A 25,408-nucleotide genomic window follows, 5' to 3' on the forward strand; every position below is an offset into this window, starting at 1 on the left:
TGTACAACGCATGTGGACGAAGAAGGGAGAGGTATACCCATCTTGTCCTGACAGCTTTTGAGAGTTCCCTCCAGATTTCGTCTCGGGCAGAATCCAGAGCCACCAAAATTTCTGGGTTTCAGAATGACTGAACTTCTGAGTCACAAACTCTTTGCTTTGAGTTGAAACGAATTTCCCCTGGAATGGGAAAACTTGCTGTGACCAGCTTGCCGCAGCCAGCTTGCCATCACCAAGTCACTACAAGACATCTCCACATTGGCAACACACTACTGGCGGCCAGAGGGAGAGCCGGGAGGGTGGGTGGGCAAGGTGGGCAGAGCACAGAGTGCATCAGGGTGACAGCAGGAAACACATTGGGGGCAGAGGGTGGCAGCTGGGGGCTTCCCATTTTCATACCCCCCCCTCGCTGCCAGCTATCCTATTTTTGAGAATAGGGTTACATATAGTCCTTGACTACAGCCATTTATTTAATTACTGAAAAAAGTGACTTATAACCAGTCCTTGCAGTTGCAACAATTGTGATGTCTCTGCAGTCATGTGATCAAAGTTTGAGAACTTGATAACTGGCATGTATTTATGATGGCTGCAGTGTCCCTGGGTCACATGATGGTAATTTGCAACCTACCCAGGAGACTTCCAACAAGCAAAACCAACGGGAGAAACCAAATCCGCTTAACAACCGCATGATTTGCTTAGCAACTACAATGATTTGCTTAACTGCCATGGCAAAAAGCTCATTAAATCATAAGTGATTCACTTAATAACTGAATTCTTAGTGACAGATGTTCCAATTCCAATTGTGGTCCTAAGTGGAGGACTACCAGGTGAAAGTTATGATTTCTTGCTTTCTAAACAAGTCCATTGTCTTGCTTCGTCATGATAGCAAAGTTCATAATACTAATTATGGAAAAGCATCTTACCTCCAAGTGCCCAGTTTCTGGCTGACTAGTTACAAAATCTAGTTCAGTCTGAAATTTCTGTCCAAACTTGGATGAAATCAATTTTTTACTCTAAGCTTCTATAAATATTTCTTATAGACTATTTTATGTTGTTGGAAACAATGTTATTCCTAATCTCAATACTGCTACATCTGTTTTTTAGTTTTGCTTCAGTTCACTAGCCAGGAAACCGTCGCCCTTCTCATTGGCTTTATGTCAGCCGCCTGCAGTACAGAAGCCAAAATGGGGAGAAATTCTGCTCCCAAATTCAAGTTTGACCTTGATTAGGAGAAGAATCTTGAGATTAATCAAAGAGGGAAAGTCTACTGCTAATTCAGTTTAATCCCTAGCATTACAGCTATTTGTCAGGGGTGGGGAAGGGTTGGGGTGGGGGATGAGGAGGGAAATACCCATTTAGGTTTATAAGTAGCCATGTGCTCAGTTATTGCTTTTGGTCATGCTTTTGGTATAGAAAAATCTGGCTCTATCTATATCATTCTGAAGCTGCACAATGATGGCCAAATATTTTGTTTAGTGGCAGCAGGCTGCATTTAAAAAAGGGTTAACACCTCAGGAAGAATAGCGGGGTTAACTTGAGCCTTTCAAGAGGACCGATCTTCTACTCTACTGGCCTATTTCAATTGTATTAAATTAACTGGGTTCTGAATATGCATTTTTTTTTTAATCTTAGAAGAACCAGTGCCCTTTGTCGCAATATTTTTCAGTCTGTTACAGTTTCTTTTATAGGTGCTATTATTCACTGGGCTAGTATATAGGCTGAACAGCATTGCTGTGTAGCTGTTACGCTGATTTTATTCAAGAGGCAATAGAGCATTCAGAGCTCTACATCAGTCTGCTCCTGCAAGAAGATTGCACAGAGAGACTACAAACAACAGCATGACAAAGGAGTAAGAATGGTACATTAGAATATCTGCAAGAAATACTACTTGTTTGTAAGCAGGAACTGATGGGAGCACAAAATAGACCAAATAACAGATAATGAAGAAGGTAAATTGTTCTGGGACTTTAGAATTCAAACGGACAAGTACCAGACGCATAACATGCCAAACGTAACAACTGTAGATAAGAAAGACAAAAAAGTCCAGATAGTGGATGTGAAAGTATCAGGAGGCAGCAGAAGAGAAGATAAAGAATAGGGGAAAATCATAAACACTTGCAAATGGAAGTAGAATGACTGTGGAAAAAGCAAACAAAGATAGTACCAACAGTAATAGGCAGCTTGGGTGCAATCCCCCCCAAAAAATACAAATGTACCACTTGAACACTATCAGCATTGACAAAATCCCTATCAGTCAATTATAAAAGGCAGCTTTCTTGGAACAGCTTACATCCTGGAGATGATACCTTTAACATCATCAAACAAAAACATTTGCCTATCCCAGATCCTTGGGAAGGACTCAATAAGTGGATAAAAATGTCAAATCCAGTCTATGTATCTGGCTGACTGTGTGATGAATCATAACTCAATAGGTGGACAAAAATGGCAAATCCAGTTTGAACATCTGGCTGACTTTGCAATGAACCACAATAACAGACTGATAAAATTCTTGGTTCATAACATAGCAGATATGAAATGGCTTGAAAGAAGAAAGTATGGATAATTGAAGTTGCAATACCAGAGGATAGTAGAATAAACAACAAACATCTGGAAAACATCAGAAAATACCAAGATCTGAAAATTGAAAGATTATGACATAAACCAGCTTTGGTGGTCTCAGTTGGCACAGTAGGTATCATACCAAAAGATATTCAATGGCACTTAGAAATTTCCATCTGTCACTTGTAAAAGGCCATGCCACTTGGATCCACACATACTACGCTGACAGATTATGGCATCTGAGATTCTTGGGAAGAATTCAGTGTATACGAGGGCAAAAACCAGCTAAAGTAGCAGCAGCTGTGACTTCACATTGTTGAGAAAAGTGAATAATTTATAATGTTTTAGAAAAAAGATAAAAAGCTTATAGCGATATAATTTGATAAACAAGAGGACTACAAAAAGATGATTAGAAAAGAGCTAAAACTCTAATTTAAACAACACAATACAGGTAGTCCTTGACTTACGACCACAATTGAACCCAAAATTTCTGTTGCGAAGCGAAACACTTGTTAAATGAGCTTTGTCCCACTGTACAACTTTTCTTGCCACATTTGTTAAGTGAATTAGGCTTTCTCATTGACTTTGCTTGTTGAAAGGTTGCAAAAGATGACTCCAGGACATTGCATCCATCATAAATATTAATCATTGCAAGCATCCGAATTTTGATTAGATGACCATGGGGATGCTGCAAAGGTCACAAGTCTCTAAAAAGTCACTTTTTCAGTGCTGTTGTAACTTTGAACGGTTACTAAACGAATTGTTGTTAAGCCAAGGTCTACCTATATTAGCGTCATGTACTCTTGGGGGTTCATGATGGATTCTCTCTGGAAAATAATACAATGATTGTTGAAAGGAATGTATGCTTACAAAGAGAAGAACATATTTAATTGACTTGAGATTTTTTTTTTAATCCGTTTGGCAAACTCCTCAAAATTCTTTAAAGAGCTTGGCTATCTTCTAGCTACATTCAGTTCTTCTAAAGCTCTTCTGCGAGCACATTTTTGGTGAGCTCTATACTGAAATCAGATAATAGGTTCATTTATTCCTGATTCCTGTCCCAAAACATTGCTACTGCATTTCATTATGGATTACCGTTGCAAGCCTATGCACATATACCTAGAATGCTCCATCAGACTCAGGGGACTTGCTTCTAAGTAAAACATATGCTTTACATATCATTACATTGTCCCTTCTCCATGGCATTTAAGGTAACTCTTTTTGTCTTTGTTATCAATAATAATTGTTAAAACCAGAGTGTTGTATGTGGCAAATGCTTGTCTGTCTGAATTCTGAAGTCCCGGGACACTTTAGTTTCTTAGTTTTCTGTTACTTTGTCTATTTTGTGGCCCTATTTTGTATAGTTTTGGATTTCAGGCAAGTGGTATTTCTTGCAGGTATTCAAATACACTGATCCCATTTTCTGTAATCTGTCTGTTGTTATGGTTGGCCACTGATAATGTTGATTATATAATTAATCTCCAATTACCGGTAGATTCACAAAGATGGTAAAAATTGACTCAGCCTTCCATCCTTTATAAGGTAGGTAAAATGAGGACCCAGATTGTTGGAGGGGGCAATAAGTTGACTTTGTAAATATACAAATAGAATGAGACTATTGCCTTACACACTATAAGCCACCCTGAGTCTTCGGAGAAGGGCGGGATATAAATGTAAATAAAAAATAATAATCTAATAATTCAAGACCCAACCAAGGATCTAAGATGATGATGATGATGATGACTGGCAGTTCCAAGCAGGGTATATTTTGTAAAATTAAGGTGTTCAGGTCCAAGTTAGGATTATTATTGTTCATCACATAGTCAGCCAAATGTTGAGACTGGATTTGGCATTTTTATCCACTTATTGAGTCCTCCCCAAAGACCTGGGATATGCAGATGTTGATATTTGGTGGTGTTAGAGGTATCATCCCAGGATGTAAGCCATTCAGAGTAAAGCCACCTTTTGCAATTGACTTATGGTGAATTTGTCAATGCCGATGGTATTCAAGTGGTGCTCCAGTTCTTTTGGGATTATTATGGTTCATCACACAGTCAGCCAGATATTCAGACTGGATTTGGCATTTTTATCCACCTATCAAGTCCTCCCCAAGGATTAGGCCTTTTATCCACATATCGATATTGGCAGACTATCTACCAAGGAAAATAGGGTTATTATTATTATTACGGTTCATCACAGTCAGCCAGATGGTTAAATCAGATCTGGCATTTTTACCCACCTGTCGTGTCCTTCTCAAAGATCTGGTATTATTATCTCTTGCCTATTACATATTTTATCCTGCTTTTATTTTCTTTTACAGAATATATAAGGTTAGCCATTATCTATACCATACACCCAAATTATCTGATAATCTATAAAACCAGATGCTATCTAGAAAATTTCACTCAAGCAACCAATTCCTACAAATTAGTTTAATTTTGAACTGATAATATGTAAATGGATATGGATCTTGATTTCCATTCCACTACCTTCTCTGAAGAGAGATCCATTCATGGCGTAGTAGGGATGTGAGTTTTCCTGTTTCCCCTTTCTTATAGTGCTTGAAAGTTTTATTCCTGAGGGTTCTTGCAGACAAAGACTGCAACAGGAGAAGAAAAGTAATTTCTACCAACAAGCTCTTCTGTTGAGTTACAAGCCCCTTTTCTGAACATGGAAGTTAATTCAAATCTGGGCATTGAATTTAATAGGCAGCACAATCATTTTAATGTCTAAAACTCTAGATGTTATTTATTTTATTCTATGCCATTTTAAAAAATTTTCTAACTCTCGCCTTTTTGGCTCCATTTTCCAGTGATGGAACAACTAAATTCCCATTTAATGGCTACTAATTCACCAGTGTCCTCTTTATTTCTGTATTACATCATTTAGAACACGGATATGGAATAAATGATTTGGATATGCAGTAAATGGTTTCTTAATGACTTTTATTTACATAAAATATACATTTATCTTGAAGATATTAATATTCCCTGTGCTTTAGGCCAAGCCACGCTGCCAATTAAGAGAAATCTTATTGTTCAACACTCCCTTCATTGTAGGCCCAGCATGAACAGTTTCAATTATGCAATAGCTCTGATTTTTATATGATAATCATAATGGTGTTACAGTAATTGCGCCTTAGACAGAAACATATCAGGAATGTGGGAACGGGGGGTATGAGGAAGCTCTGTTCACTACTTCTCTTTTTGTCTTTCTCTGCCAGCGGACCCAGTGGTACAGATCGAAGGCAATCCACATTGTTGTTTCTTCAACTTCAGCCCCAAAATTATGTTCACCAAGGTAGTAAAGGCACAGCTCTGGGTGTACCTAAGGCCTGTTCAACACACATCCACAGTTTATCTACAGATCCTGCGTCTTAAGCCGGTGACAGAAGATGGGAGCCGACATATCCGTATCCGCTCACTCAAGATTGATCTGAATTCACATATTGGCCACTGGCAGAGCATTGATTTCAAGCACGTGCTCCAGAACTGGTTCAAGCAGCCTCAGAACAACTGGGGTATTGAAATCAACGCTTTTGATCCCAATGGCAATGACCTGGCCGTGACTTCTCTTGGGCCTGGTGCTGAAGGCCTGGTGGGTAAATGAGAACACTCTATCTATCCTCTTCTTTCTTGATCCTAGGCCTGAAAATGGAGCAGGAGGCCCATTTGGATTGCCTGCTGAGCTCATATCTGTCAACTTTTTCAGCCATTGCAATGGGCTCTGAAAATAATCTTGGGGCACAGGAGGAAGAGCTGCAGCCTAGACAACAATCTGATAAACAAAACCTGAGTCCAAATGTGGTATTTGGGTGGAGAAAGCATCTCAGAAGGGAGACTCCCTAGTTCTTTGGAAAGTAAAGGCAAGGGAAGGAAAAAGTTATTTCAAACTTTCAAGAGTCTATTATTGTAATTCTCATAATAAAGGTAGTTAGGACTCATGGTTGTGGTTTCCTGTCTGGACTACCTTGAAGGGCTGACAACCATGATATAGTTTTCACCTAATTTTAACATTAGGGTAAGTAGTACTGTTGGGAGTGTTCCCTAGGGAGCGCTGCCTTTCAGAATCAATACTATCAGTGTATAATATAATAATCAAATGCAGGTTGGAGAATGTGAAATATTTTCCTTTTATCTGTTTCATCTTAACAGTAGGTTTATGCTATTGTCAGGGCTAGGATTTAAGAAGGGAGTTCTTGCTACCCCTATGGTCAGTTGGGAACTGCAGTGCTACTACTACATGACTGTCATGGCATTGCAAAGCCATTGTGCTGTGACTTTTGCTTGATAATAACACAATCAGTATTCTCGCAATATTCTTATTACAGCCATATGCATTAATTTAGACACAATATTGATTGCTTTCAAACATAGGATTAAGATAAATTTATATCAGTTTAATTATTTACATTAAAAAATGAGGACAACTCAACTTCAGTTTGTGCTAATTAGAGAGCTAACAATGAAATATCCTCAGGAATTCAGAATTTACAGGGTATATTTTAAAGTAGCACTTTATTAGAATTAGCTCTCTTTTTTATACAGAGAGCTATTGTATCATGCATTATTTCGTGATTTAATTTAATCTTATAACTCATCAAATTATTTATCTCAAAAATATTTAGCAAATTACTTATATGAATTTTATCTCAATTTTCCTATGTAAGTGTCTTTTTTAAATTCTCTCTCTCATTCTGAATTATTTCCTTGGAAACTATCCCTTTAATTAATATCTAATAATAATTCTAATAATTCTTACAGCTTAATTAAGAATAACACACATATAACTAATAAAAAATACAACATAAAATACATTTAAAAAATTCTCTTTCAGAGTATTATTCATCCATTACGTACAAACTGATCTTTTAGCCTGAATATTTTTTTTCCCTAGAAACAACTGATGGATCAATATTCCACTTTTTCATGGATTTTTTTTTCATAGTAGACCTTCGTTTATTTAAGGAATATTTCATCATCAGGCTTAATGGTGTCAGCTAGAGTGGGTTGTTGTTTTTTTTTAAGGAGCAAAGCTCAGGACTCTTATTAGAAACTGAATAAATAACTGGAATAAATAACAACTGCTGTGGGCTATCTTGGAAAGATGGTCAAGAGATTGTATTGGGTTAGATAAGTCTGCAGAGGTGAATGTATATTCATAGCATTAGTTTACTTAAGAGATAAAAAGGGGGATAGCAAAGATTGCACAGATGAAATTTGCGGATGGATTAGGCATAGATGTGCATGTAATCGATACCCATCAAAACTCTTGTTACAGGCTGTTTTCCACAGCTCGAAACTGTTATCACGGGGCCAATAGTTATCCTACTTAAATGCCTATCTCTGTGATTTCTCTTTTTGTATGTCATTTGCAGCACCCGTTCATGGAACTGCGTGTGCTGGAGAACAACAAACGGTCCCGAAGGAATCTAGGCTTAGACTGTGATGAGCACTCAACGGAGTCCCGCTGTTGCCGTTACCCTCTGACTGTTGACTTTGAAGCTTTCGGCTGGGATTGGATAATTGCCCCGAAGCGGTACAAAGCCAACTATTGTTCAGGCCAGTGTGAATATATGTTCATGCAGAAATATCCCCATACCCACTTGGTGCAGCAAGCCAATCCCCGGGGCTCAGCAGGGCCATGTTGTACACCCACCAAGATGTCTCCCATCAACATGCTGTATTTCAATGACAAACAGCAGATAATCTATGGCAAAATCCCTGGCATGGTGGTTGACAGGTGTGGATGCTCTTAAACTCCCAGCCTGTTCTGTTCCATTCTTTTTCCTGTTTCTCTCCCCCCCCCACCCCGCCCGGATTCTTGCTTTCAAGGATGCACCCTGACATTGATGAATCCATTCATTAGCATTTTAAAACACTTTTGAAGAGAAAGTAATTGTGGGAAAAGAACAAAACGAACAGAATTGTATCGAAAATCTCTTAAGTTACAACATGCGCTGTGCAATAATCAAAACAGACATCGCATTAATGGAGAGCGGATGAGTTGTCTTGGATCGATACTTCCATTCCTGAGTCAGATCTGAAACAAGCATTCTTCTCTCCTCCTCAAGCTCTTTGTTTGAACCAACATTTCTCGAGCTTTACTTTTACTGGCATTCTCTCTTCCCAACGCCCCCCCACCCCACTTTTCCTCTCTTGATCTGAGACGCGAAAGTGGTGATCAAGAGAAAAGTCCATCAGGAAAAAAAAGAAGCTGTTCAACCCGTTTACAAGAACGAAAGCTTCCTTAGGTTGTGATAATGTGGAATAAAATGCTGTATGAAGCTATAGAGATAAGCACGGGGAAGGGGGGGGTTAAACTGGATATTTTATATGATGAAGATGAATGAAATCTACCAGCATGAGGGATATGTGCCATCCTGGATTTGGGGGAGGTGGGTGGGAGGGAAGGAAGGGATGATTGCTAACCTGCCTGCCTTTTGAGAGACTGAATCCCTAAAGGAATGGGAGGCTCTGAAGAAATGAAAACTGGAATTATTTGGAATGCTTCTGCGAGTTGCATGATAGCAAGAAAAAATAATGAAATGGAGGCATAGATGGGGAGGGGGGGTTATGGAGGAATTATCTAAATGGAGGATAAAATGTCAATTTTAGCTGCCTTGTATTCACATTCAACTCTTTCTTTTCAATATCTTTATATATAACCTGAGCAATCTTTCTCCAAAAATCATTATTCTTTAGCTTCTTTTTTTTAAAAAGAAAACTGAGAAACTAATTAAGTGAATTTAAATTACATATTTCCATCCTCAACCCACCATTGAGGTACTGTAAAAAAAAACACCACAGAAAGGGTATTGTCCATGTGAGGATAAAGAATTTTACTTACGGAACAGAAATCTCTCCAGGCAGGAAGAAGTTAAAATAGAAAATTTATTTATTTATTCCTGGCAATAGAATATTTTTTTCTGTGTCACTTTTGGTTAATATTCCAATGGGGAAAAATCATATATATACATGTATATATGATAGAATTGGTAATTTTTCTTTATCATTTGTAGGACTCAACTAGATCCAGTTACTCTGGTTATGTACATTTTTTCCACTGGCTAATATTGACATATCAGTATCTTTGAATAATAGGATGTGTTGCTCTGTACTGTTCCTTTTTCCCTTTCCTAACATTTTAATCCTTTTTAAATTAATTTTAAATGCACTTATATAGAGATTTAATTTCCAGCTTTCTTTGACGTTATAGTATGACTTTCCTTGACCTAACCAAATAATACCATCCTATTCTGCTTCTTTCTAAAGCAGCAAAATCCAGGTAACATGAGAATTAAATTAATAGAGAATGCTTTCTAAATAGAATTCTATTGATGCCATAGATTGAGTTAATTTAACTGAAGTGTTGCTATTCTGCTTTCAAGAGTTTGTTGAAAGTAGACAGAAGATAATTATCCTTCAAGTGATAAAGTATTAACCGTATAGCCAGAATACATTACTTGTAATCTTCAAGTTTGAATAACTCAGATAGGACTTCAGATACAGAAGATAGAAGCTTTTTGTCAGAATCTCTAGCAAGACAATTGTATGGGACCAAGACAACAAATTGCATCTAGATGTTAGCACTTGCTGTTTCCTATTATTAGGTTTAATTACATGTTTCATAATTCTCAAAATCAAAGAAGAGGGGGCGGTAAAAGTTAAAAATTATTAAGACACTAATTATTATTTTACATTAGCGATAATCATGGAGTCAAAGTATTCAAAGGTGATTTTTCCAGGCAACTGGGTAATGTTGCAACCTGGACCACAAATAAGTGATCCATTATTAGAGGTTGTAATCCAGCATCTGAACTAGAAAACAAAATGTTGCTGTTTGACAGTGACTTGTGCCCAGTCATTCCCTGCTGATTCTCTATTTGCGCAGGAAACAAAAGTTTAACAAGTTTGGCATAGGAAAAATCCGTTTTTTCCAATTGTGGCTATCAGTAGCCAAATTATGAATGAACCACCAAAATATTATTTTCAAAGATTGAAGCACTTTGGCAGACGGGATGGCATATCTAACAGACTTTGCATTTTTTGGAAATCTTTTCTTAAATAGAAGAAAAAAATATATAGGCAAAACAATGAATAGCAACTGTGCAATGAATCAGCTTTCCCTCTCCTGATTCATTGTCACATTTGGAATGTAGATCAATTCCTTTCTATTTGTGAGGTCAAAGTAAGGATTGTATTAATGTGAGACTTTGCTGTTGCAGTTTTCATAATATTTGTGCAATGAAATTGGAATGAAGACTTTGTAATTACTTAACTGAAAAAGGAAATATGTGACAGGCAAGTGAGAACTAAATAGGCCTTTAGTCTTACGGCATCAAACTGGAAAAACACTGGGACTTAGACTGCTCATACCATTGTGGCGTCTTGATTTCCCTTTTGCTATTTTCCTGACAGTATGAAATCAGGATCCCTGTTTCTCCAGAGTTCAACTGTTCCTGCTGCTTTAGGGCTTGTTTCTCTACTTTCGGCTTGGGCTGTCTAGGGAGCTGCTGTGTTGTATGATGCAACCCTTCAGAAATGCCTGTCATAGGTCTGGAACCCAAGTGCTGAGGTGATGGACCGGAGGGGAGTCTGGCAGGTCTGGCGCCAAGAATTTAGTCAAGATTTTCAGCATAGACAATTTTGAGCCAACCAACTAGCTTGCCAACACAACAGCTTGTAGTCAAACAGCTAAAATATGCCCTTTGAATTTTTCTGAAGTCCCTTCCACAAAAGTACTGGTTTTGGATAAGATGGGTATTAATAAATGGGGAAGAAGAGTCAATCGAGATTGTCAGGAAGAAAGATTATTTTTCTAGTTTTAGCACTTACTATATATTAAGTTGAGGATCTCGGCACTCAGGTAGATTTCTATATAGATGACAAAGTTTGGTTCTTTTGTAGGCAAACTCATACAGCTTTGATTTCTCTCTTGAAAGTTCCATAACACTAAAGCAGCAAAGAAGGCATGGATGGATTTTGGGTTGAGGATATATAAGGTGAAATTCTGCCCCCCACCCCAAAACAGACTCCCACCTCTATTCCATTGATAGGGAGTTTAACGCTGCTCAAGTTGAGCAGAATCTTAGCACTTCTCATGGGTTAAATCCTAAAAGAAGGGAACAGTCGCTTACCCAAGGTGGCAGAGAACAAACTTTCCTGACCCTTTCTGAGCTGTACTGCTTTTCCTCCTCTAGCACTTATAGACTGAAGCGCTTCGCTCTTTTTCAAAGCACTCATCAAACATGCCTTCTCAGCTTCTTAACACTGGCTAAATTACCCTAACTTATTAATCGCAGAAATGGAGAGTTTTAAACACATAGAGAAAAACAGTTCTGCAACTGGTAGCATTCATAGCTGGAATACTTAACTTTTCAATAGCTTAGAATCTTTTTTTAAAAAGATGGCTATTTGGGTTTGGTGGGGTGGTGGGTACTCTTATTTCAGTATTTGTTACCTGCATTAGTCATTGTTTAGTCTGCATTCTTGTCATTTATCAGGCCCATACAAAGATTTAGTGTTTTCTTGAGAAATAAATTAAATAGTTTCTTTTGTAATGTGCTGCCAAATCCCACATTTGGACTACCAGCAGTGCGAATGACATATATATGACAGTTTTAACATTTTAGACAAAGGGAAAAATGTGCATAAATCTTGAAAAGTGAGATTTGTCTAAAAAAATGGATCCTAGCAATCTTTATTATTTGTCTTGGTATTTTTCTGAATATGAATTCTGAGTATTTGCTATTTAGTAATGCAGAATAATACCACTGATTTATTTTTCAATTCCTGACCTATTATTTTTTTCGATCTTTGTGAATGAACACAAAATCTGCAAATAACTGGTATTTCAACCCTCCTCTGAAGTATATTATATTGCTCTGGGAATTTATATCAAGAAGTAGCAAGACATACTTAACTAACAATCCTGCAAACATGTAAAATTCTCTACATTTTAGCTTCTTGTTTTGCAACATATAGTCTACCTTTCAACTCTTATTGGACTTGGCATAGAAACAGGCAATTCAGAGAAAATGTGAGAGGGCTTTTCTCAATAAACATGGCATATTAAGAGATACTGTACTGCTTTCTCTCTGAATAGAACAAGGTACATGTTGCATAGCTTGTAATTCAAGTAGCTATGGTATTCTGTAAAGAATTAGCAACAGAACAGAAATTACTTTTATTTACTAAGCAATAATCCCTACATATATCTAGGCACAACTTTTTCCCTTTTAAGTCAATCCATAATACAAAGATATATTTTTAATTTTCTAGCAGTGATTAAAAATGTATATCTTGCACAAAAAACTTCCTCACAACTACTGACCCCAAGAATTTGACAAACATTGCTGATGTTTTTATTTATATGTTTATGTATGTGTGCACATATAAACACATTCTCTAAAAGTGTAGAAAATTTGATGTAGAAATGAAAAAATGAATGACTTCCAAATCTTTATTCAGTCAAGCATTTTTCCTCTAATATTATATCAGCACTATCATTCACAAAAGGTGCCTTTTGATACTTTACAGACAGGGCACATAGCACACACAATCTTTCATTTTGATTCCGTGAAAACAACATTCGAGATTTCACATTTCCTGGCTGAAGTTTGAAAGAGTGCAGATAATATTTCCTGACCATGGATTTAAGTAGGTTTTTCTACAGTTGGAAAATAAGTATACGACATGAATAGGAAGAATGTATCTAAGATTAATAATGCCCAGCTATAAAATCATTGGTCTTAAGAGTTATTCTGTAAAAGCAGAATAAAGGGATAGGGCTATGAGACGTTTCATTTAAAAATTAGTAAAAATGCTGGAGTTCTCCAGGAAATGAAATTAAACTGCTAGAAAAGAAATTTAACAATATTGAAACTATGGGAATAGCAATGTGCAAATTTATTTGAGACAGGAAATTTATTAATCTACCTCTGTAACATTTGTTTGAGAGAAATTCTTCTTATTGTAGTAACCTTTCTTACTATCTAATATCTAGTAGGCCTTAGTTTCAACCATTCACCGTGACAAAGAACATGTCATCCAGAAGCCCAACAAAATGTTCTTTCCTTAACCATTTCTCCATATCTTGTGGGGAGATGGGCAGCAAATAATTTAATAAATACATTTTTTAAAAAAATATTTTTTTTGTTGATTCAGAGAAGGCACTGATTTGTGGCTATGGTTATCAGATTTTTAACTTTATTCCTCTTTCAGACAGATATGGCACAATGCCACATACTTTAGTACACACACACACACACACACACACACACACACACACACACACACACACCTGTCCTGTGAAAACTGAAGATAGCAATGATCAAACTGGACCTCTAACAGTAGGATTTACAGATGAGTATTTTCCAATGTCCAATCAAGAAAAAGTTCTGCCCTATTTTGTTGGCGTGCAGGGGAAACATGTTGAATGTACTGTACTACAACAATTTTAAAAAATACCTGAAAGAACTGAATTACTGTACATTCTTAAGTCGATTTGTTGAAGCTAGTTACTTGGACTGTTATAATTCTAAATAGCTTACTAAATACCAAAACCTACCATTCTGCTAATCAGAGGGGACCATTAAGACACTATAAGCATTGAAAGCAAAGGCTTTGCTTTGTCTTATAGGTAGCATTGTATTAAGCCACTTCAACCTGTTATGGCTAATGTGCATCATGATGAAGAGAGAATATTCTACTTGAATTTTACATGCAAAGATACACATCATAGTGGAGCAAATATGATTTGCCCTTTTGTCCATCTATTAGTACAGTTAGTTAGTTAGTCTCTTTAGTAATAGTTCCCTACTGGCGCAAAGATCCAAAGCCATTTGGGATTCTTTTGAGACATGCAAATTGATCCTATGAATGTTTACTTAGATACAAACCATGTTATTTCAGTGGCACTTATTTGCAATAAGTGTTTAGGACTGTAGCCTTAGGCAGCAATGATACAGCCCGTACTATTGTATAAAAAGAACTCTGTATCTGAAAGATCATAATTTCCTGTTCGATGCTGACTAACATTTACCGGCCACATTAAATATAACAGACTGAATAGCTGGGTAAGTCTTTCTTGAACTATGGATGCTTTCTTTCTGGGATTTGGGTGGTTTCATTCCCTGCTTCTTCTACTGCCCAATGGTGCTAAACTAGAAAGGTAAGATCCAACTTATCTGCTACTAATAGGTCTTTCCAATGGGATTGTATTTTGCTTTGGGTAATCTGACTCACAAAAGGCAGACAGGCATAATTATTTCTGGAGGCGTGCTTGTAAATATCAGTCCTGCAAGTATATTATTATTTACTTTGTTTATATTAGTGTCCATAAATGTCATAGAAGGATGTGTGAGAATACGTATGTGTGTGAGTGGACGCATAATGTGCCTGCGTGTGTGAGCTGAAGAAATGAGACTGAAGATGATAACATGGGCTAAGTTTTGTTTATTTTAATCACATGACCAAAAGGCCATTCTCTGGTTAAGATTGTGTTTATATTTGTTTGTTTTGATGACATGACCAAACACAGCACTTGAACATCAAAAATAAAAATTTAAATATTAAAAGAAATATATTAAAAAAAAAAAAGAGTTCAGAGCTTTTCACTCCAATCCAGCACCAGGGACATACACTGCTGTCATTTTAACCTTTCTAGGCAGCTTATTGGTTGTCTTAAACAGAAGAGGCTGCCAACTAGGGAAAACTGAGATTCCAAGGGAAAACTGATTCTACGACAGCATGTTATGGTGCCGTCTAGTAATTTTGGCTGGGAAAAGGTGGTTTTGGGCCATGGCAGACATTATTGAACAGGGACTGTTGTACTTGATCAGTGAATTCTTTCACACCTCCTCACTATCACCCTGACCTGCCTTTTTCTACAAAATGGATGCTGGTTCACTTTGGAAGTAATATAGGCAGTCCCATCAGAACATATGGAAGCCTCAGAGACTTTGCAGGAGTGAAGCAAAGCGCCTGGACTTAAAATGTTGAATGTTCACTGTAAAAATTTCTGTACTGAGAGACTGCTTTGGGCTAAGGTACCATTTGCACTATGGAAGGTTAAAGAAAAATTTTAAGAGAATAGGAGGGGTTTCCCCTTTTATGATACACACTAGAGCTGAAGAGATACTTTTATGTCTGTGTTTTCTCTTTTTGTAAAGACCGTGTGCGAGGACTAGTATGTATGAATTTTGATGTAGATCCCTCTCTGAGGAAGGAAATTTGCTATGTAGTTCTGCAAACATAACAATCATATGTTTTACCTAACTTCCAAGTCACAAAGTGTTTTGTTACCACTAAATCCAACTTTAATAGGATTATATTTTAGTTCTCCACAGATTGTATTTAGATGAACTATACTGAAAACCCTAAATAATTAAAGAAATAGCCAGTTAATGTCCAGTTAGGCTTTTTCTGCTGAGTTGTCATGGATGAGAGAGAAGACTCTATGAAATCATTAGTCTGGAAGAAAGGGCTAAAGCTAACGTTTACAATAACTTACTGCTCCTACGTTATTAGGAAATCAGGAGTAAAAAAAAAAATGCACCCCTTTCCTTTTTTGCAATGATACTTTTTAAACAAATATTTCAATATACATCTAGTACTTAGGACGCCTGAAACCCTTTGCAGACTTCTTCACCAAATCTGGTGAAATTTTAAGTTACATTCGTTTTAACTATGTGTCTCATCAAAAAGAAGAGGGCTTCTCATTCATCGGTATTGCGAGTTTTAAGTGATATGTTTAAAGTTTTAAAGAATTTGCAAATGAAGGAAACGCTAAAGGCATAAGAAGGATCATTTGGTTTAATACCAATTTATATTTTAAAAAAGCACCATAGTCTTGTTAACCTCTTGCTGATATTTTTTAAGTTACATTTTTTTTCTTATTTCCATCTTATTTGTCACTGTTGAAAATCTATTTCTTAAATGACTTCACTGCATTTATGAAATGCACAAAATTCTTGTTGATTTCAGTTAAAATAATGATTTATTTATGAAATTAATATGACAAATGTTATACTAGAAAAACGGTTTTCCAGTTTAGCCAGAAAATGTTCCCAACTATTATTCAGTTGCAAAAATGAAAAATATGCTAATTCTGCTCAATAGAGTTTACTGAGTATGAACATAGGCATTAAACTGAGATGACACTCATTTATGAGAAGATGAGATCAGAACTGGTAACTTTAACAACTCTTCTTTCACACACATATTAGAAAAAAAAATTAGAGGAAAAAATACTGCCTTGGCTATTTTTCTTCAATGTTGTATAAACTAAATTTGTTCTGTAACAAATGGCTCTAGTCTGTTAAGTATATCATAATCATTGCTTCTGTTTCAATTTCTCTTTGTCCTTTTATAGATTTTTTTTGTACAATAAATATATATAGCAAAAACCTTTTCTTCTTTTAATGTGTCAAGTTTGGAATCTTGAGAAGTATATAACTTGATGTTCTTGGTTTTGAGTTTCCAATGTTAATGAAGAGATTGGCATGTTTATTTCAATGTGTAACTTAAGGCCTCAGCTCTACTGTGAGGAAGGAAAAAATATGTGCTGGAATATAAATTAGTTTTACTGGATGCGCTTAATCTCAAAACCATCTGAAACCATCCAATCATGCTTCTTGAGAAGTGAAAATAATATAACAAAGGTATTAAATTGTAATCATGTTGTAAAAAAATTTCAAAATCTTTATACAGTAATTCCACTGAATTGGCTATTTTTATGTATGTCATTCTTTTCCACTGTAATTTCATTCTTTTCTTTTTTAAGGAGTTTAAGAGTAGTGTGTCTTGACTTTCAAGATTCAAGTTGCTATTCAAGAAATCTAATGAACTAAAACTTGCCAGAGTTAGAAATATAGTTTAAAAAAAATATTCTTTCCAACCAATCTCAATGTTCTGGTGATTACGTGGGTACATTTATATAGCCTTCTCAGCAACAATTTGTGATTGTATTGATAAAGAATTTGGAATTTTCGTATGGATTTTTCCTGGCCTACCACTTTCTTGGAGAGAGAGAGAGATTTAATTTTTAGAAACAGAAATGTATAATTTATTTCCTTTCACAGTAGACAGGAATCTCTTGAAACAATCTCTTTAAAAAGAATATTTAGATGAGAAAATATTTTCTAACACCTCTCATCTAAGAAATTAACAATATTTAAACTATTAGAATATATTTTAAACTAACTTCCAGTCCTGGAAACTATTTTTCCCATCTCTTTTTTCTAGGCTAATGGTAAAAGCAAGGTTATATCAATGTACTTTTTCACATAATCACTTGGAAAGAGAAAGGGCCTGGAATTAATGATAACTTATTTAAAATAAAACTTCAGTAACATCTAAATAAAATGCCTAGCATTTTATTCCTTCTAATCTATCTAATTCCTTCTAATATTTCCTGGTTTATAAATAGTAAAATTATAAATGTTAAAATGGATATTACCTATTTAAAATGTTTATTCTTTAAAATTATCTGTTGGGAAGGAATTAGTAACAAAAAACAACAGCCCATTCCCTAGTACCCTGATGGCGAACCTATGGCACGCGTGCCAGAGGTGGCACACAGAACTCTCACTGCTGGCATGCGCGCCATCACCCCAGGTCAGATCTCCTTGGCGTTTCTTTCATGAGCTTCCGTTTCCCTACAAAGTACGAAAAAGAAGCTCATGAAAGAAAAAGATCATACCTCTTGTCGCGCTGCCGGTGTTGGGATGCCCTGCCTCCCACCAGCCAGCTGGTCTTGGGATCTCTGCTGTGCATGTGCGCATGTCCATGCATGGTCATGTGCATGTCTGTGCATGTGCATGTTTGTGCATGTCACCGCATGTGCATGTTGGTGCATGCACACATTCGTGCACACTTTTCAGTTTGGACATGCATGTGTGCAGTTTGGGCACTTGGTGTCTAAAAGGTTCGCCATCACTGCCCTAGTATAAATGGACAATTGCCATGGTTGAGAGGGTTAAACACAATATAGAAATATAGGTAGTCCTCAGCTTATGACCACATTTGAGCCCAAAATTTCCATTGCTAAGCAAGACAGTTAAGTAACTTCTGCCCCATTTTATGACCTTTCTTTTAAGTGAATCACTGCAGTTAAGTTAGTAACATGGTTGCTAAGTGAATTTGGCTTCCCCACTGACTTTGCTTGACAGAAGATCACAAAAGGTGATCATCTGACCCCAGAACACTGCAACCATCATAAATACATGCCAGTTGCCAAGCATCTGAATTTTGATCCATGTGGCCATGAGGATGTGGTAATAATTGGGTGAAAATGGCCGTAAGTCACTTTTTTCAGGGCTGGTGTAATTTCAAACAATCACTAAATGAATGGTTGTAAGTCAAGGACTAATTGTATTTTCTTTGAAAAGCCTGCAACTATATGTAAATTATTTTTGCTGGCTTCAGCAGCAAATACAATAATTGTATAAATATCATAATTATATTGCCTGTATTACTGCTTCATTGAAACAGTATTATTATTTTATTTATGAATTTTAAGAAAAAATGACTTTAATAATCTACCTTCTTTGACACAAACTGAAATATGGGCAACAATAGCAAAAATATCTTTGCCACAATGTATTACAATAAAGCATTAATCTTGTTTTAATTTCTTAACAACTTAAAAGTAATTAATGTAATAAGGTATTTAGATGAGAAACTCACAAGTGAGCCCAAGAATTTATATTTATTTATTTTATTTATAATTTAATTTCTATACCGCCCTTCTCCCAAAGGACTCAGGGCGGTTTACAGCCATGTTAAAACTACAAATATAAATAACAATTTTAAAAACGAATTAAAACCAAATATTTAATGGCCAGATCAACTAAAACGGTCAAAGACCGACCTAAAACCCGATTAAAATTACAATTAAAATTATACTTAGGCTAGTCCCGCATGATGAAATAGTAGAGTCTTCAGTTCACGTTTGAAGGCCCGGAGGTCGGGGAGTTGGCGTAACCCTGGAGGCAGCTCATTCCATAGGGCCGGTGCTGCCACAGAGAAGGCCCTCCCCCTGGGGGCCGCCAACCTACATTGTTTGGTCGACGGCACCCTGAGGAGGCCCACTCTGTGGGAGCGCACAGGTCGTTGGGAGGCTATCGGTGGCAGAAGGTGGTCTCATAGATAACCCAGTCCTAAGCCATGGAGCGCTTTAAAGGTGGTGACCAACACCTTGAATTGCACCCGGAATAATTAAGCCCAGAGTTATACACAGAGATAATATAGCACATATGAAAGTGGATGTTATTAATTTAATCCAGAGTTCAGTTACTTCTGAAGAACTCATCTACTTCTGAAGAAAAAGATTTGGGAGGGCACGAAAACTCATATTTACAGATACAGCTTGAAATAATAAATATGCACCTCAGGTACCGATATAATGCAAACTGAAAGATAATTAAAAATTGGAAAACACTGTGAACCATCAAAAACGCTTAAAAGATACTTTTAAAAGATTAGAAATTCACAGCATTCCCAAAATAGCTTTCAATTTATTTCAGCTGACCTTGGCTAGTACAGGGTCACTACTGTATATCTACTGTATATATCTACTCTTTGTGATTAATTGCAGGCATATACATAATGGAAAGATACATGATTCAATATTGTAGCCTCCTATCTATCTTGTTTGTTCCACTAATTTTTTTCTCCTTTTACTTTTATTCCATCCCTGCAACCTTTCAGGCAAAAATATAATGCTTTGGGTTGACCACAGTATTGATAAAGCAATTATTTGCTGAGTGATAACTATATTGTAAAAAAGGTTGCCAATTATTCCAAAGAAGTTGATAGTGTCCTGAAAGGGAGTCTCAAGCCCACTTCAAATTATTTCATTTATTTTGCTATCCCGAATTGTAAAAGCTAAGATTTATAATTGGCGAGATGTGCTACAGGAAACTAGATCATGGAAAGTTATTTTATGGAGCCCTCATAAAAAGGCAACAGGCATGTTGAGAAAGCTGGCTGTGTATGTTATCAAAGTGACAAGGTTCAACAAAATGAATCTGCGTATTATATTGAGGTAAATGGAAATGTGAATGCACAAATGAACATCAGCAAGAAGTACTATACAGTTGGTCCTCAACTTACAACAATTCATTTAGTGACCATTACAACGGCATTGAAAAAAATGACATGACCATTTTTCACACTTACAAATGTTACAGCATCCCCATGGTCACATGATCAAAAGTAGCACAGCATTCTTTTAATTAGAAGGAATGGGACAGATAGCATCATTTCTTCTCTCTAAATGAATATTAACTGAGCTATTAACTGAGTTACATACTTATGGCATATTGACAGATTCGTGAATATAAAAATGTAAATTCATGATCCCAGAAGCTACTTCTCTTGAAAGTCCATATTTACATTAAATCAGCCTTGCTTCTATTTTGCTAAGAGTCGCTTAATAGTGAAATCGGAAACATATAAATATAATAAATAAAATTTCCTGCAACTATGTCTCATTTAGTAATATAAACTAGACACTACAAACTAGCACCAATGGGTTTTTCCATATTTACTAGTTCAGTCCCTGAAAAAGCTAACAATAAAAAACACAATTTAAAAATTGCTAGTGTTCCAGAATAGCTAATTACTCTTTGCTTTGGAAGTCTCTTCTCATTCAACAATCATCACTTTTTAGCAAGTCTTTTACTGAAGAACTCAGTCCAGGGGGATGAATTTCATCTGATCAAGGGGGCAAAGAATAAGCTATCTTCTTGACTCAAGCAGCTACAGCGACAGAATACTTTTTTTGAAATTGGAGATACTTAAATTTAACTAAATAACTTGATCCATGGCTTAATTCATTCTGAAGCAGTTACTGATTATGTGAGTAAATGAAGGGGAAAAAAACCAGAAAAAAGAAATCACTTAATTTACGTTTCAGGGTACAGCACTGCTACTCTGCAGACATGGTTTATTATTATTTTATTTTTATGACATTCTTTTGTCCCAAAGGAGGCAAGAATTGTTTAGCAGAACTTTGCATATTCAGAACAAAGAGGTGTTCAGAGAAACCAAAACAAACTCCGCAAGTAGGTAGAACCTCAGTAAGTAAGATACCAAAAAAGCAGCAATCTGGTGTGCCACAAAGTCAAAATTAAAATTGAGAGGCAGTAGAATGAAATCCACAATTCAGCAACTAAAAAAGTTCAATCTTAAAGACTTGAAGATATTAGACATTAATGAAAATACCAAGGGTGATGGGTGGGAAGGGGGATGATTACAGATGTCCAAGTGGCTTTCACTATGAAGATAATAAAGAAATGGAAGAACGGTACACGAGACACGACAAGTGCAGTCAAAGCCCTGAATAAAAGAAAACAGTTCAAGTTAAAACTCTTTCGAGCATTATAAAAGCCTTTTAGAGTAAATCAAATACCTAGAGAAACAAGCCTTCTGGAATTATTAATGGGAAGTGTCTTAGGGGGCAGGCAGAATACTCAATAAAGAAGAAAACTGAAAATGCTTGAAGGGAAAAAAGAAGTTGTATTCAGCAATACCAGAAAACCAGACCTAATGATTAAAGCTATATTTATGAACTTATTAATATATTGTGACTTATAACTCTGTTTTATTAGCACAGAAACAAGCAGGTTTTCAGTTTGTACAAAAAATCAGGACGGTAATTGAGTTTATTGCTGTTAGTTCTGGATTACTGCGATGTCTGGAAGTTTCACCTAAACAGAGGGTGCATGCCAAGAAACATATAAACACGTGTTTACCTCTAGAGCACAGGTGTAAACTCGATTGCGTCATGTGATATATCGCAACGTTTGTTACCTTTGTGGAGCTGGAGCGGGCATGGCCTGATCATGATGCATCCGGCCTGCGGGCCGCCAGTTTGACACCCCTGCTTTAGACAATTTCCATCTAGAGAAAAATCGCTTTGAAAAATCCTCCTAAATCTGGTTTGTATAGGTTTTTCTGTGTACTTAACCACTGACCATGTCAGGAGCCACATTCCCATGATAAATATCGTATTTTTCGGCGTATAAGACACACCTTAGTTTTTGGGGAGAAAAATAAAAAAGCTGATTGGCAGTGGATTGTCCTCCCAGAATACCCCCAATCAGCTGTTCCCAGAGGTGAATTTTAGCAACAGGTTCCTTGGTTGTGAGCTCTGTGCCTTGCTTTTTTTTCTGCCTCTGAAACCTTCCGAAACAGAGCTTCAGAAAAAAAGCCTCTGAAGCTGTTTGGGGCTTTTTTTCTGAAGCTCCATTTGGGGCTTTTTTTTTTGTCTCTGAATCTCCAGTCAGAGCATAAGACGCACCCAGATTTTCACCCTCTTTTTTTGGGGAAAAAGGTGCATCTTATACCCAAAAAATATGGTAAGTAAGATCGGAACTAAAACTAAAATTGATTTAATTTCAGTGATATTAAATTTTAATACAAATATTACCATATGTCTGAATGGTAATTATGAAGATTCTTTACCAAAATATATTGACACCGCAAAAGTTTGAGAATTTTTCAGGGAACTGTAATAAAATCTCATATACTTCCTCTTAGTGCCAAAGTGGGGTTTTATTTGAAACCTAAATTATTTTAAATACCTTGGAACAATTAATGCAATGCACCTGACAGAAAACACCAAGGAATAGGAAGATCACAGGGACCTCATAATTATAAGCTCTCTTTCTGGGAGAGCAAAAGAATAGTTTTGATGTCCAATCCTCAGAAACCTTCTTGGATCTGCAGCAGGAATTTGACTTTGGTTGGGAAATCACCCTGAAGTGCAAGAATTAAGGAGAGGAAACCCTTGTGGGATTGAATTTTAAAGGAGAATGCCCCCACTTCGGTAACTACTGTTCAAACTTCTGATAGACAAAGACACTTGGTAAAGGGACTCTACTGGATTCTTTAAAATTATTTACATAAATGGAGTAATGGTCCTCTGAGGATTCAAATTCCACATCATGCAGAGCTTCCCAGGTCATGGCATCGTCTTGAACTGAGCCAAGTAATAACAAGCCAACAAGGACGAAAAGGATTATATACTGAGTGAATCACGTTTACCAAACTTCGCAACATTTCGTTACAAAAACTCTAATTTCCTCTATGTAAAAATTAGACGCAATCTACTTCATTATTTATAATCCTCATTTATTTGTTCAAGTATTTCTGAATCATCTATCAACCAGCAAAGTTTTGTGACCAGATATTAGTTTAAAACTATTACAACTGAATTCAACACAGCCAAATTAGAAACAGTTGAACTGCTGAATTACAACTTAACGAGCAAAAGCCTAGATGATGATGATTTTTCTGGTGCTGAAAAAAGATGGCACGTTACGTTTTCTTGTGGGGGAAAAAAATCCACCTCCAGGTGCAAATTTCCTTACTTTGACAGGGATATGTGGAGGAGAGTCTCTGATGGTAATATAAACACTGATATGAAAGCTGACATTTCTTCATATCATCAACAAAGCAAAGCTTCATTAAAAGCCCATGTTTTGAATTCTGGTTGGAAACTGCCCAGTATAACAGCAGATTAAAACTGGTGAGATATAACTTCATCAATTGGTTCCCCACCCGCCAAAAAAAATCTTAACAGATCTTACTGTATAACCCTCAGCATATGTAGAGAGAAAATGAGAGAATATGAGAGAAAAGCTGCAAGCACAGAGCCAGGTAATCTATGGGACCATGTCTCCCTTAAAGACCTACCAAGTCAGTTATGGTGGGCACGCTCCTAGCCTCTTCCTTTAAATACTGCCATCTTAGGGGATCTAGGAAGCATGTCTTTCCCGTGGCAGGCCCTGCCCTATGGAACATCTGTCCCTTTGAAGATTGGCAGACTCTACCTTCCTGGGCTCAAAAAGCTCTGAAGACCTGGCTAGGATAGGATAAAGTGGACAAAAGGATTTAATGAAGGACTTTATGTTAGAAGCTTAAGTTAGTGCTGAGGTTTTTTTTTATGTTTATAGTTTCAATAGATATCTGTATTATATTATTATTGACATTGTTTTAATTATTGATTGGGAACTGTCTAGAGTTTGGCATAAGATGGGTGGTTATATAAACGTTTTACATAAATATGTCACTGCTAAATTTATAGAGTACTGGGAATTTTAACTTGTCAACATCCTCAATCCTATAGTAAATGAATTTGCAGTTACATTTTTGAAACAGCAGACATTAAAAATCTTTGAGAGTAGCCTCTATACAAGTACACAGCAACTGTTTAGATTGGATATTATTTAAACTTAACTACAATATCCAGACCACAGAACAATACCACACAGATATTTATACCATATTTCCATTGATACAGCTGAATAAAAATGTCCCCAGGCTTATGTCTGTTTAATGCAATCCAATTAAGAGTAATCTTCATTTTTATCAATCTTCTATGCAACATCGAAGTAATCAACATAGTTTCGGTATTAAAATCAGTCCTGAAATCATTTTATGAATGTTTTTCTAAAAAACTGTTTGAATGCCAAGTATGTCAATTAAATTACATTGTTAGATCCAGTTCCTTCTGCAGTGGAATCAACATGTCTTGTTACATACAGTATAATCCTGGGTATGTATTGCCAGGAAAAATAAATTATGTCCTATGTGACTCATTCTCCAAAACACATATTTATCATTGCAGGCTTAAAGGCAAATCTCATCTCCTTGCCCTAGGGCAATGTGCAGTGTAATGAACTGCGGTCTCTAAAATCTGTTAGCACTAATGCCACAATTCTGAACTATAGTTCTTGATCACGGTTGTATGTGTTTTTCCTATCATGCTTTTCAAAATATTTTCCCCCTCGAAAAAGAGAGGAAAGGTAGTTTTTACATGAGATTTTAATAGTTATGTA

General features: G+C 36.4%; 2 protein-coding genes across 2 annotated transcripts in view; one reads left to right on the plus strand and one right to left on the minus strand.

The window, feature by feature from the left end:
* The window catches only part of GDF11 (growth differentiation factor 11), a 39,059-nt gene extending 22,574 nt beyond the window's left edge, over positions 1–16,485 (plus strand). Inside the window, exons 2-3 of the mRNA XM_058174096.1 lie at positions 5,780–6,153; positions 7,934–16,485. Coding sequence (XP_058030079.1) covers positions 5,780–6,153; positions 7,934–8,314 — 755 coding nt within the window. The 3' untranslated portion in view covers positions 8,315–16,485. The remainder of the gene's footprint in view (positions 1–5,779; positions 6,154–7,933) is intronic.
* Positions 1–25,408, minus strand: part of SARNP (SAP domain containing ribonucleoprotein) — a 123,427-nt gene that overhangs the window by 13,012 nt on the left and 85,007 nt on the right. The window lies entirely within an intron of this gene.

This window comes from Ahaetulla prasina, chromosome 2 (genome assembly GCF_028640845.1).
Source record: "Ahaetulla prasina isolate Xishuangbanna chromosome 2, ASM2864084v1, whole genome shotgun sequence".
NCBI classification, from domain to species: Eukaryota; Metazoa; Chordata; class Lepidosauria; order Squamata; family Colubridae; genus Ahaetulla; species Ahaetulla prasina.